General features: G+C 38.7%; 1 protein-coding gene across 5 annotated transcripts in view; it reads right to left on the bottom strand.

Moving 5' to 3' along the window:
- Positions 1-12,725, bottom strand: part of KYNU (kynureninase) — an 85,963-nt gene extending 73,238 nt beyond the window's left edge. The window contains exons 1-2 of one of the 5 annotated variants that reach the window (XM_081008383.1): positions 12,532-12,725; positions 4,056-4,232 (exon numbers count right to left, since the gene is read on the bottom strand). In XM_081008383.1, coding sequence (XP_080864509.1) covers positions 4,056-4,224 — 169 coding nt within the window. In that variant the 5' untranslated portion in view covers positions 4,225-4,232; positions 12,532-12,725. Of the gene's footprint in view, positions 1-4,055; positions 4,233-7,497; positions 7,605-12,531 lie in introns of those variants that run through there. The other 4 variants (XM_081008382.1, XM_081008380.1, XM_081008381.1 and 1 more) reach the window with 4 other exon arrangements.
- Between the last annotated feature and the right edge of the window lie 370 nt (positions 12,726-13,095).

Raw genomic sequence — 13,095 nt, 5'->3', positions numbered from 1 at the left:
ATGACTACGTAAAACAAGCTGTTACTAAAACTTAGACAAGATTAATATATAGTTTATAAGCTTCTCCCCTCCCCCTTTTAAATGGCATACCTGCTTTATAGGATTTGCTCTACCCTGCTTTCAAGACAATGCTGTGCAATGTTTTATGTAAATATATAAAGAACTTGGATTATCTCTTTTAGCTTCATGAGTGAGACATCCAAGATCCATTTGGTGCACAGATAAATGTCAAGCAAGATCACTCATGCTTGTACACACCATGTAAATTATGTTTACCCCAACTATTATTTAGATCTGTAACTGGCATTAGTGACAGCTAAAGGGAGCAATCTTAACTTCCAGCTGGAAAGCAGCAGGGCCAAAAGGAGTGACGTAGCCACTGCTACAGCCCAAGCCCATCTGCTTATGTTGGCTAGGGCAGAAGGTTTATGTGGGGGCTTTAAAAGTGCAAAACTAAAGATCTGGTGGGCGACTGAATCTTTCCTGCAAAATAATGACACTGTGAAGGCACCCTCAGAGCAGTTTGATTTTACTGTCTATTTGAATAGACTGTTGCTTTTTTGGGTTGGTTGGTTTCTTTAAAAAGATGATTGTTATTGTTAACTGTACTTTTTTGTTTCTTAACTATCTTGTTAGCCACCCAAGGAGCATAAATTTATGCAGAAGTTGCAGGATACAAATCATGTAAACAAATAAATAGAAAGCTACAAAGTTTTGAGCTCTAGTTGCTGTAAACCAAAGGAGGGAAGTGTGCTCTTGTGCTCGAATCCTGCTTGCAGGTTTTGCACAGCTTTGGCCACTGTGAGAACAGGATGCTGGACTAGATGGGTTACTGGCCTGATCCAGCAGGCTCTTCTTATGTCCTTATTATCTTACCTGAAATCATCACGTTTCTGTTTACTACACCCTGGCCTTTTTGATGTATTGATTACTTTCATGGATTATACAACAATTTCAAGATCTTCCATTATTATACTGTTCATCTTTTTTAGCCTGCTTAATGACTGGAAGCCTTAGACTGGTGTTTTGCTAAGTGCCACTGGTAAGCTAACACAAAGCCATTAAAGATGTCCAATCAATCAAGCTGCCTAATTATCTAATTTATGGTAGACTGACTAAAAAACACACCCCCAGAACGGATTACTTTCTGTAAATGATGGTTCTATTGTAACCACATTAAAGATATTAGGATGGTGTATGGTTTTTTCAAAAAACACATGCTTCAGAATAAAGGTCAGATCTTGATATCTTTAAACACAGCAGACAACACTTTCATAGGCAGTAACACCAAGCTGCATAGATCTGTTGTACAATTCAACGTTCTAGTTTAGTAGATTGTTGTTTAAAAAGAAAATCACCAGTATCCTGAACACTCACACCTTGATCCCACATTTTTAAAAAAACATGGGAAATCAAGTGAACAAATATAGAGAGAGAATATTTTACATGCTTACACAGAGAGAGAAGTTCCCATGATTCACAATCCACACTCACAACCACAACATGAATTCAGAGTTGCTCCACAGTGCTTATTTTGGACTTCAGACTGAGAAAATTACCACAAAATTGATTAGCTGTCACAAACACAAGGATGAAAGGTGGGGATTTCTAGCCAGTCTGCTTGCTTAATTATGAAATAAACACTGCAGAATGCTCATAAAGAAGGGTTGCAAATGTATATTTGAGTGTTTGGGACAGACCTCCCTCCCCGCCCCTTCAATTAGGAGACTTGATAAATGTCATGTGACTTTGTATATTATGTATGTTTTTTACATTTTCAGTAGCTATCTATTCCCAAACTAGACTGCCTGCCAAAATCATTAATAAGAATTATTTAAAAGGTATTTCAAAGGCAGAATGGAAAATAAGATCTTTCAATTGCTATATATATATCAGTTAGTGAATAATTCTGAAAAAATAACTGAGAAAATACTGATTTGAAAATAGTTCATAAATGGGGAATCTGAAGAATCCTTTAAAAAGAGAAAGGGAGCATTCATTATAGATTCCTTGGCCAGATTTACTTTTGGCTCAAGCACCTTTAGCTTAAGAACCTTTAAAACTTTATCACCATAAACTTCATTACTTTTTAACAGATATCCTAGTGAAGTTTTCCTTTTCCAGGCACAGCAGAATAACTTTAGGGACTTGTTAAAACTGAACTCAAAGCAAATATAAGCTTTACAAGCCCCTGAATTCTTCTCTGGCTCAAATTAAAATCTGACACACAAAAATTGTTGGCTTCCCTGGCTGACATGTGCTTTGTAGGGCCAGGAGAGCTCTCCGAGGCCAGCAAAGCTTGCAGGGGGTTGCCCATCCCAGGCTCAGAAATTCCCCATGGCTGTCTCTAAGACAGGGCTGGGCTGGTTTAGCAGCCAGAGATCACATGAGCTGACAGAGTTATCATTCAGTACAATCCCCTGCTGCCAAAGCAGGTAGTTCAGCCTATGGATTCTGGGTAGAAATAAAAGATGAGGGAAAACCCAATTTCCTGCTGCAGTCCCAGATGTGGTGAATTCCCCTACACATCCTTGGACTTTGCACCTGAAATCTCATAAATCTACTCCTATTGAATGTAATGGAACAGAGTTAAGGAGACATGGTTCATATTTCGGGTCATGGATTGGCTAAAAAATTATTCAATATATTCCTCTCCCCTTTTCCTTCCTTCCTTCCTTTCTTGCATGCTTTTTTTTAAAAAAAAAGATCTCATTGTATTATGTTGAATTGGCTACTTTTTCACATCAGAAGCACATCTCCTAAAACAAGAAGAGTTGCAACCTGAATAAAGAAATCTTAGCCAATGAATTATATGAGTTTTAATATATTACTTGAAAACATATACACACACATATTACGACAGGGGCATAACCTGGTTTTCAACACTGCAATATATCACCAGCTAAACATCACAATATACCGATATATCACAATGTCTGAAATAAGAATGGAGCTACTATATAGAGAGGCATTTGCTGGCTTCAGAGTTTTTCCCCACATTGTGATTTTTGCATAGCATGCACACGCACACACCCCATGATTTGTGATATATTGCCAGGTCAAAAAATATGAAACCAATATCACGATATGGACTTCAAACCGGATTTGGGCAATATATTGAAATATCTCCCAGCCCTAACACATATGAATAAAAAATACCATATTTTTCTATGTATAAGACTAGGCTTTCCCCCTTAAAAATAATGTCAAAAATTAGGGGGGATCTTATACATGGAGCTGTCTCCCCCCATTTTCTTAAATCTGAGTCCCCCAAAATAGGGGGTATCTTATACGTGGAGGCGTCTTATAGATGAAAAATATGGTATTTCCAAATTTGAATTTAGGCAATATATGCAACAGTAGCAGCATTAGCCATCTCAGAAGCAGTATTCTCACCTGTGTATAACAAAAGCAGTGTGTCATGAGATGGTGATTGCTGTGACATTAAAACTAGCTGTCCAATTAATCAGGGACATTGGTTTAACTGATCAGAATATTTTGTCAATTAATTTAACTTATTTATCAACTCAAACAACATTGTAACCCTCATACCTGGTATGAGGCCTCTTATAGTGCCAAAATAACCTCCTGCCAAGTGTGTTGTTCCTGCTCCTTCCAAATGAGGTTTGTGCCAGAGGCCTCCCCAGTGGATTCCAATCAACCATAAAAAACTGATAGTGCAAAACTTTCCTGAATGCCCAAAGTAGTAGCTTCTTTTGGCAATAAGCACCTGGAGGCAAAGTAGCTCAAATCCATTAAAAAACACTCCTGCCTATAATTTTCAATCAGTCACTATATTGTTGAAAGAGACTGAGTGACAGCCTAAGCACGGCATAAGTGCTGTATTGTATTCTTCCATTCTAATCAGAATGGGAATGAGAGCATATAAGGCACTCAACTTGAGGTGCTGATTTTACAACGCAGGGGACATGCTGTGATCAAAGATGTGGCACCAATCGCTCCATTTATCCTTTAGGCAGCAAGGCTTCCTGCAGATTTGCAATAAACATATGCAAGGAGATACAAAGCCACCTTGGTATAACTGTGGTTCTTACTTGGAGGCAGATCCTTCACTCTGGGAATATGAAAACATGCACGCAGGTGTTTTAGTTCATCTTCTTCATCTAACTGAACAGCAACTTCCTTATCCACTGGACTGCATGCTAGCTGTGACGCAACGGTTTCTATAATGGCTGCCGGCGAGGCATAAGAAGACAGATCCATTTCTCACTCTAAAAATGAAAAGGGAGAAAATATTTTCATTTAGATTCTGTTGGCTAGTGTCTGATGCAAAGATTATAGTTATGTCTGCTGAGGTACAGCCTTCCAGCTTTAAAAAGTGAAATACTTGGGAGTGTAAGGAAAGAGTGAGAAGTTCTCAATTCCAGCATATTGCTGTAGCCCTAAAGCCATTAGTTTTAAATACAATGCTTTCTCTATAGAGCTACATCAGCAACTTCTGTTTTCTACCACTGCTCCAATAGCAGTAACAAATTCTATAGTGTCATTCAAACTTGCAGAATCAGAAAGCCGCAGGCAGCATTATTGTTTCTACAATCTGTGCTCCTGAAAATGGCAGGTGCATTGCCACATTTAAACTTGCATTTTCAAGCCTGAGCAATCTTTTGGCTCCTTTAGCTTCTTGATGTGGATGTGCAAGTTTTTAGCTTGGGAGGCACGACTGGAATAGGCAGACTAGGCACTAAAGAAATAGTGCAAGAGGAAATTTCAGTGGAATAGGCCTCTGCCGGAGAAAAGCTGTTTTCTCACAAACCACAAGGATATAAAATCTAAACAGTCGTCCCCTAAAATTCCTTTTCACTGACACCAAGATTTCCTATAGAGCCAGATTCAGTTTCTAGCCTCCATCTGCATTTATCAGATTGTCTGCATCACTGGAAAACACATCTTGATGAACTAGCGTGCTTCTTTCTGTGTGGCAGAAAGAAGCTCAATGCAAGGTACAGATGAGATCCCTACTGAACGTGAAAAACACAATCACATATTCAAAATGGTTTCTGTAGTATTTTTTATTTAGTTTTATTTAGTTTCAGCATCTCCCCAGGCCTCATTATTGTACCCTCTTGCCTTCCTATTTTCTATTTCCAGTCTTATCCTGATTCCACTTGTCTTAACTCAGACAACATTCTAGTTGACTAAAATTGTGTTGAGCACAAATCTGGCAATTGGAGCATTCAAAGTGGTCACCACTCATAGTGTCTTCACTACCTTCATGTTTCAGTTAAAAAAAATAAGATCAAACAAAAGCTACAAGACAGAAATATTTTCTTTTACATATTTCTGCATGCTCAAATTTGAGGCCCTAATGAAAAGCCATTTTTATGTGGAAAGTGGCCAGATAGTGGCTTTCAAAAGGTTTATTCAAAACTTAGCCACTTCCATTGATTAATGCAAATAATGAATTAGTCATTCATTTGGTGGTAGGTGATGAATCAGCCTACATCCACTATGAAACAAGCTTTTTCTGCAGCACAGAATCCATTTGTTACTAATTAAAGTAAGTACTGATTACTAATTAATTACTTATCCTAATTAATAGAAGAGCACCACTTGGTCACCTTCAAAACATAATTTGCTATTCACCTAAGTTCCACAATTGAGCAAGAGAATTATTCTTTCTCCATCATTGCCCACAGAATGCTTCAAAATACAGCCTCATTTGTACTATCAGACACAATTGAGCGCAGCATCTGGAAAACTGATCAAAAGCCTTGGCCTGTTTTTCACATAACACTAAGCCAAACTATAGCTTACCATAAGCGAGCAAGTGGGCTGGTACAGAAAGAGAAAGTCATGACCACTTTGCTTCTCCCCTGCTCCTGCTGCACTACCAGAAGCTAGGCCATGGTATGGCTCAGTGCTATGTGCAAACCTGGGCTAGTGGTTTGTCTCGCTTCAAACAAACCATGCTGTAGCTAAGATTTGCTCTTGGTTAACTACTTGTGGTTTGTTGGGGGAAAACAAACTGTGAGTCTGGGTTAGGATAATGCTAAGCCAAATCATGACTTAGCTCTGAGTAGTATGGAAACAGCATAAGTGGGTAAAGAACGAAGCAGCTGAAATTTTCTCCTTGTGCTTGTTTTTGGTAGGACATAGTCTGGCATAGTGCTATGTGTGAACAAAGCCATTGTGCGCCATGGGCCAAAACACTGATCCAGCTATTCAGAACCAGATGACAATGGGATGGAGCTGGCACATACAAGATTTAAATGCATTTCCCTCATACCCAACAATTGTACAAAAATCATACAAATATTCAGTATGAGGCAGTTTCATTCACATCATGAGAGCTAGTATGGTACAGTGGTTAGAATATCAGACTAAGACTTGGGAAACCAGGGCTCAAATCACCCAAGTTGGCCATGAAGCTCAATGGGTAACCTTGAGCCAGTCAATGCCTCTCAGCCTAACCAGTGTTAGAAACTGAGATATGAAAGCTAGAAGCTAAATGGCACCTTATCACTAGAGATGAAGAACCAGATAATGTGGTTTTTCCACGGAATTATAGTTTGGAGAGAGTGTGAGCGAGAAACAGCATTAATTCATTTTATTTTTGTGCCTAAAATAAGAACAGCCCTAATAGGTACCAGCTAGGCCCAGATTAGAACTGGTGCTTGCAGAAAAAAATCTTGCATTGTGCCAGTCAGCCAGCCATGTTGTCTGAGCATATTCCATTTGATCCCTATCCCCTGGTTTTCCAATTATCCTCTTATCAACAGTCAGCCAGCATTCTGGGGGGGGGGGTTGTTTTGTTTTGTTTTTTAAAATACTTCTGCATCTCTAGTGCAGTCGATGTGCCTGAACAGTGATTTTCATTAAATCTGGATACTTAAGTTATATTAAATTTTGACATAAATAGAGCAGTAAATGCACAAGTCCTGCATCTAAGTGGAAAAATGGAAAATATTCAATTTAATATAAGAATTATGAAGTGTAATAAAATAACTAAAATGAAAATCAATTAAATACTATGGATTGAGTTTGACCAAACTGCGGGAGGCAGTGGAAGACAGGAGTGCCTGGCATGCTCTGGTCCATGGGGTCACGAAGAGTAGGACACAACTAAACGACTAAACAACAACAGCTAAAGTCTAAACAAGTCTAAACTTTAGGAAAACAATAAGGGAAATATTTTACTTGTAGAATAACAATTAGGGTAGTGACCCAAGTCAAAAGTTAAGCACTTTTAAGTCGTCCTTTCATTTCAGTGGGAGATTGAAGTATACATGCATTTCTACACCACTATTGATATTACTTTAAAAGGCCTAACTTTGGCTAGAATACACACTAGATTTTATAACAATGAATAACTTTCCCTTGCATTAATTAAATACTGTGACTACTACTAGTTACAAGACCTTTTGCAATTGGCACCAAGAATAATATCAGTTTTACTGAACCACTGATTCTTCTAGTAATCTTAAATTAGATGAAATTTAATGTGTGCTGTGTCCCTCTGAAACAGATTTTGCTTACCTTCAGCTAACAATGTTACTTCTTACGAATTCATTCTCTTTTCCCCTTTGCACCATAACACACATTTCCCTCCCCTTACTATCTCCTCTGTTTGCTTTTCCTTTCTACTTTTTGGACTTTGACCTCTTTTCACCCCCACTTCAATCTGGAACTCGAGCATACTTGTCAGCAATCCTGTTCCTATCTCACACAGCACAATACAGTGGTACCTCGGGTTACATACGCTTCAGGTTACAGACTCCGCAAACCCAGAAATAGTACCTCGGGTTAAGAACTTTGCTTCAGGATGAGAACAGAAATAGTGCAGCGGCGGCGTGGCAGCAGCGGGAGGCCCCATTAGCTAAAGTGGTGCTTTAGGTCAAGAACAGTTTCAGGTTAAGAATGGACCTCGGGAACCAATTAAGTACGTAACCAGAGGTACCACTGTACAACAAACCTAAAACCTCCATATGTTTAAGCTGCATTTTAATTTCATTCTCCAAATCTTTGATTTAATGCTTAAGGAGATTCCAACTAAACATCAGGAAGAACTTTCTGATAGTAAGAGCTGTTCAACAGTAGAACAGAATCCCTTGGGAGGTTGTGGACAATCCTTCATTGGAGTTTTTAAGTAGAGGTTGGTTGGCCATCTGCCACTGATGCTTTAGTTGAGATTCCTGCATTGCAGGGGGCTGGACTAGATGACACTCAGGGTCCCTTCCAACTCTACTATTCTATGGTTCTATGATCCCCTTCTCACATTTATTCTTTAAGTGTACATATTCTGTTCCACTTCTGCTTTGTAAAGTTGCTATCAGCTTCCAGTTCTCATCTTTTAGAAAATGATTTCACAAAACAGAACTCACCACTAGCTTTGGCAATCTATATAGTCTCAGTCTCAGTCAGTTTTATTACACATAGCCAAAGGCTGCCGCAATGTACACAGAATTATTTGACAATTAAAAGAAAACAGACAAGATACGGTCTATATTAAGCTAGGGAAAATCTACTCTATTATTCTATCAGTATAAATATCTGATATACTACATATTAATATCGCTTTTAAAAACAACATGAAACAAACCGCAATGACATATAGTCCATGAAGATTCAAAAACTGTCACACTGCAGAAGGAACTTGAAATATTTTAAAATATTTGCTAGTGCACCAATAAAGTGTCTCAAATAAAGAGTAAAAAAATGCAGTCTCATGTAAACCATCATACAAAGACACAATGCTAAAGGTTTTGGGTTATATTTTGGAAAGAAAAAAAACGCACACATGCAGTTTATTATTATGCATGTTTGTTCAGAAATAAGTTCAACTGAGTTTAATGGGACTTGTTTCTCAGTATCCAACCTTTCTAAGCTGTAAGTTTAACTGAACTCTGAGATGTGGTTCCAAAAAGATGTGCCCATGATCAGATGTCAGTAAGTATTCATAACTGTATTACTGATGCCATAGCTACTGAATGCAAAATGAACAATTCAGCAAACATGTAATCGTGTAATTAAGTAAGTTATGCAATATGGTGCTTGCATCTGGAATAACAGACTGTGGCATGGGGGGGGGTGGAATGAGAAAGGGCTGAATTACTGAGAATAATTTGTACAGTCCATTTACCTTATCAAAAACTGCAACAATGTTGGAAGTTCAAGGCTCCATAAATAAATAAATAAATCCTGTCTCTCACACAGAATTAAGAGAAAATTTTGAAAACTTGACAAATTTCAATTTAACTTTTTTAAAAAATGACTTCACAGCTAACTGAAAGAGAGACTAGACTGACTGACTGACTGCACAATTCAAATTCTGATATAGTAACTTTTTTAACATCCTGTTTTTTCTCAGGTGAAAAAAAATACCAAAATGCTATACAGATGTCAACGTTAACATACTGTCAGAGTTCAAATACTAAATACCACTAGAGGTCAACTTGTCAAACTGTGTATCAAGTTAGAATTTTTCCAGACAAATATTTTGAGGAGGTATGGGAGGGGAAAAATCAGATTTATCTTCATTATAGTAAATTAAAATACTTATTTACAATTACAGCCTTGCAATTAGTCATTCAGAGGACAAGCGATATGCAAGATCCCACTGCTCTAGCTGTGGTGGGAAATATGAATGGGTTGATGTGTTTGTTTGTTTTTTAAAGCAAGAATTTATGACTGGAATGGACAAGGATTTAAATCAGATACATGTTTCTGAATGCTTATCTGTGTTGCTTGTCACATATGTACCAGAGTAGATCAACTGAAAAGGTAATTAAACTGTAAGTATGTAAGTAAACACCAAGGCAGTGGAGAACATAGCAGTCAGTATATGCAGGTAGCAAAGAATATAGCAAAAAGATTGGAAGGCATCTGCGTAACAATAGTAGATGTGTGACATGTAGAGCCAACACTCTGTTTGAGAAAATCCTACTTTATTTTTGTTGATATTGACACAATTAATAAAAAGCAATTGCTTCTCCGTTCATCCTTCAACCTGTCCAATAAAAGAGGGCAGGCATTGACTCCATGCTTATAATAAAAAAGTTTAAGGCAACCACAGCAGCAGCAACAGACAACACAATGAACTACAATAAATTCAGCTGCTCTGGGGAAAAAATGCAAACGCTGCAAACGTGACCAAAATTAAAAACTACATTTCTGAGCGTACCTAATTTGAAAGTAAGTTGAAATCAATGGTATTTGTTTCTCAGTAAAAATGTATATACTTCAGAGTGAAAAAACCTGCCATACTTCAAGTTCTATGTTCTCCCTTGTCCGCAGTGTGTGGCAGGATATCATCTACAGTGGTACCTCGGGTTACATATGCTTCAGGTTACACACTCCGCTAACCCAGAAATAGTGCTTCAGGTTAAGAACTTTGCTTCAGGATAAGAACAGAAATTGGGCTCCGGCGGCGCGGCGGCAGCAGGAGGCCCCATTAGCTAAAGTGGTGCTTCAGGTTAAGAACAGTTTCAGGTTAAGAACTGACCTCCAGAACTAATTAGGTACTTAACCCAAGGTACCACTGTATTTCAATGTTGAAAAATAGGTTTAACATGGTCACAACTATTACTGGTTTCAGGCAGTTTACAGTTTTTGGTGTGGCATATGGTGAGGATCCAAATAAACAGGCTAACTAGTGACCAATACAACCACACTGCCTACATGGTAGGAAAATGTTGAGGGGTGTCAGAAAGCTCACATGTAGCCCAGTACCGTGAGCATCTGTGAAACCTAGGTGTGCGGCAGGTATGTTAGCTCCCAAACAGGCCGGGGCCTCGAAGTGACAACCAAAGATCCCTTAAGAGGGTCATCCAGTGAGGAATCATTCCTGCTTACCCCTGCAATAGATCCAGCCACGAGTTGTGACAAAACTATGCACCACACACTTTGTCCCTCTACCGGGCTAGCACTCTTGCTCACCTGCTCTGTTCCACTCATAGTGGTCAGTGGGGCTCTAAGTAGCAGGAGGAGGAGCAAGTCTCCTTGGAAAAGCATGTTTACACTCACGAAGAAAATGGAATTAGAATCTTCAAGAATCTGTCCCGAATCCTTTGTGCCTGTTCGTTATTAAGACCTATAATGACTTTAATGCATTTTGTACTTCTTTTATGAATGCAACCTCATTGTAAGTTTTATGCTGTCCGCCACCATATTTCCCCCCTTAATGTTAGCGGTGTAAAATTTTTCTCAAATAAATTAAATCAATAATGTATTGACAATAATGTATTTTCTTTTCTTTTTTTTCTTGTTTTGTCTCTGAAGCACTGTGGGGGATGGGAGAAATAATTATGGGTTTTTACCAGGTCCTCATATTTCTATCTTACTCATTAAGTCAGTATTCAATCTATTTAACGGAGCTGCATCCTACCTGGAGCTGAATCCTACCTGCAATATATTTACAACGTCCGCCTATGAGTTGTGAAGGCCACTCCCTGCAAGGCCTTTCCACATGGTTTAAAGGGCGGGGCCCAGACTCACCCAGCTCTATTACAGAGGCCCCTGGGGAGACTGGAGGGACATTGCTATGCCTGACAACAAATCCTAATTACAGTGGTACCTCAGGTTAAGAACTTAATTCGTTCTGGAGGTCTGTTCTTAACCTGAAACTGTTCTTAACCTGAAGCACCACTTTAGCTAATGGGGCCTCCTGCTGCTGCCGCGCTGCTGGAGCACGATTTCTGTTCTCATCTTGAAGCAAAGTTCTTAACCCAAGGTAATATTTCTGGGTTAGCAGAGTCTGTAACCTGAAGCGTATGTAACCCGAGGTACCACTGTATTATTCTTTTGCCCCCTCTTTTTGTTACTGCCAAACAGCCGTGTCATGCTTATAATATTTTGTTCTTGTTAATTATGCTGTTTTAAATGTGCATTTTATATTTGACTTCACTTAGCAATGTTTTCCTTGAAATGTTTAAGCTTTTGTTTTTGTTTTTTGTTAACTTTGTTTGTGTTAAATATGTATTCTGTAGTTGACCTCCACTGTAATGTTTTATTTTGAAACCTTTGAGATGGTATTTTGGTTTCCTGTTAATTGTTTTGCTTTGACTGTGTACTTTATGTTTGACTTTCTTCAGAAATGTTTGATTGTGCATTGTTTTATTGATGTTTAATATGCTGTAAACCGCTTTGAGATTTTTCTTAAAAATATAAAGCGGTATAGAAATGAAATAATAATAACACATAATACAACATATATTGGGGAAAATTCAAGATTTCATGTTCCTTATTTACTTGCCTACATTGATATTCAACACAACCCTGCTAAAAGTAAGCGGTTGCAATTGGTGGTGGTGGTAAAAACAATAACTGTAACAACAACAACCACACAGTAAAAGGTGATTTATAGCAAAACAAAACACAGGGCCTGCTTCCACAAGGAACTAAAAATCTTTACTTTGTCCAAAAAGATTTTTTTTAAGAATGTGTAAAATGTAAATAAATGTATCAATAATAATAATAATAAATTAAAAATCTTAAGTGTGACAGAAGTGGGAGAACAGTAGCAGTAAATTGGGGAATGGTGGGATAAACCACAGAAAATTAAAATGTACTTACAGTTAATTGTGGCTTGAGGGGAAAATGGAGACTGTCAGGGCCTAGCCCAGCTTGAGGCTTTTAGGACAAATCTGAATGCAAAGAGACCTTATGAGTGCTGAGTTCAAGGACTACATTTCCCAAAAACTTTTCTGTCTTCCTTAAGACTGAAAGCCAGAGAAAAATGGGGGGGGGGCTGCTGGTTCCGGGAAGTAGGGAGAGGTAAATTGGGAATGAAGTTGGGGGGGGCGGGGTTGCAGGTGAGCTCAGGTGGGGCCTAAACAGGTTGCAGCAACTGAGGTAAGAGAATGGGCTGTGCCATTCCAGACGGGGGGGGGGGTCGTCATATTTTTGACTGCTCTCCTGCATTCAAAACCCAGCTTCAGTTGAAAACACAGCAAAACAGCACAGTGACCAAAGGGATGGGGTAGATCTTTCCTCCCTGCTGTGCTCCTTTTCTGTATTCTGGCAGGTTTTTGCAGAAAGAAGATTTGTCGTCGTCCCCTCCCCATACACCCAGTCTGAAATGGTGCAACCCACTCCACCTTTCAGCTTCCTGTGTTTCCTCTGTACTGCGGAACAAGT

Source organism: Podarcis pityusensis, assembly GCF_964106645.2.
Source record: "Podarcis pityusensis genome assembly, chromosome: 1".
NCBI lineage: Eukaryota > Metazoa > Chordata > Lepidosauria > Squamata > Lacertidae > Podarcis > Podarcis pityusensis.
The sequence above is the reverse complement of the archived record's forward strand: the minus strand, read 5'-3'. Positions and strand labels throughout refer to the sequence as shown.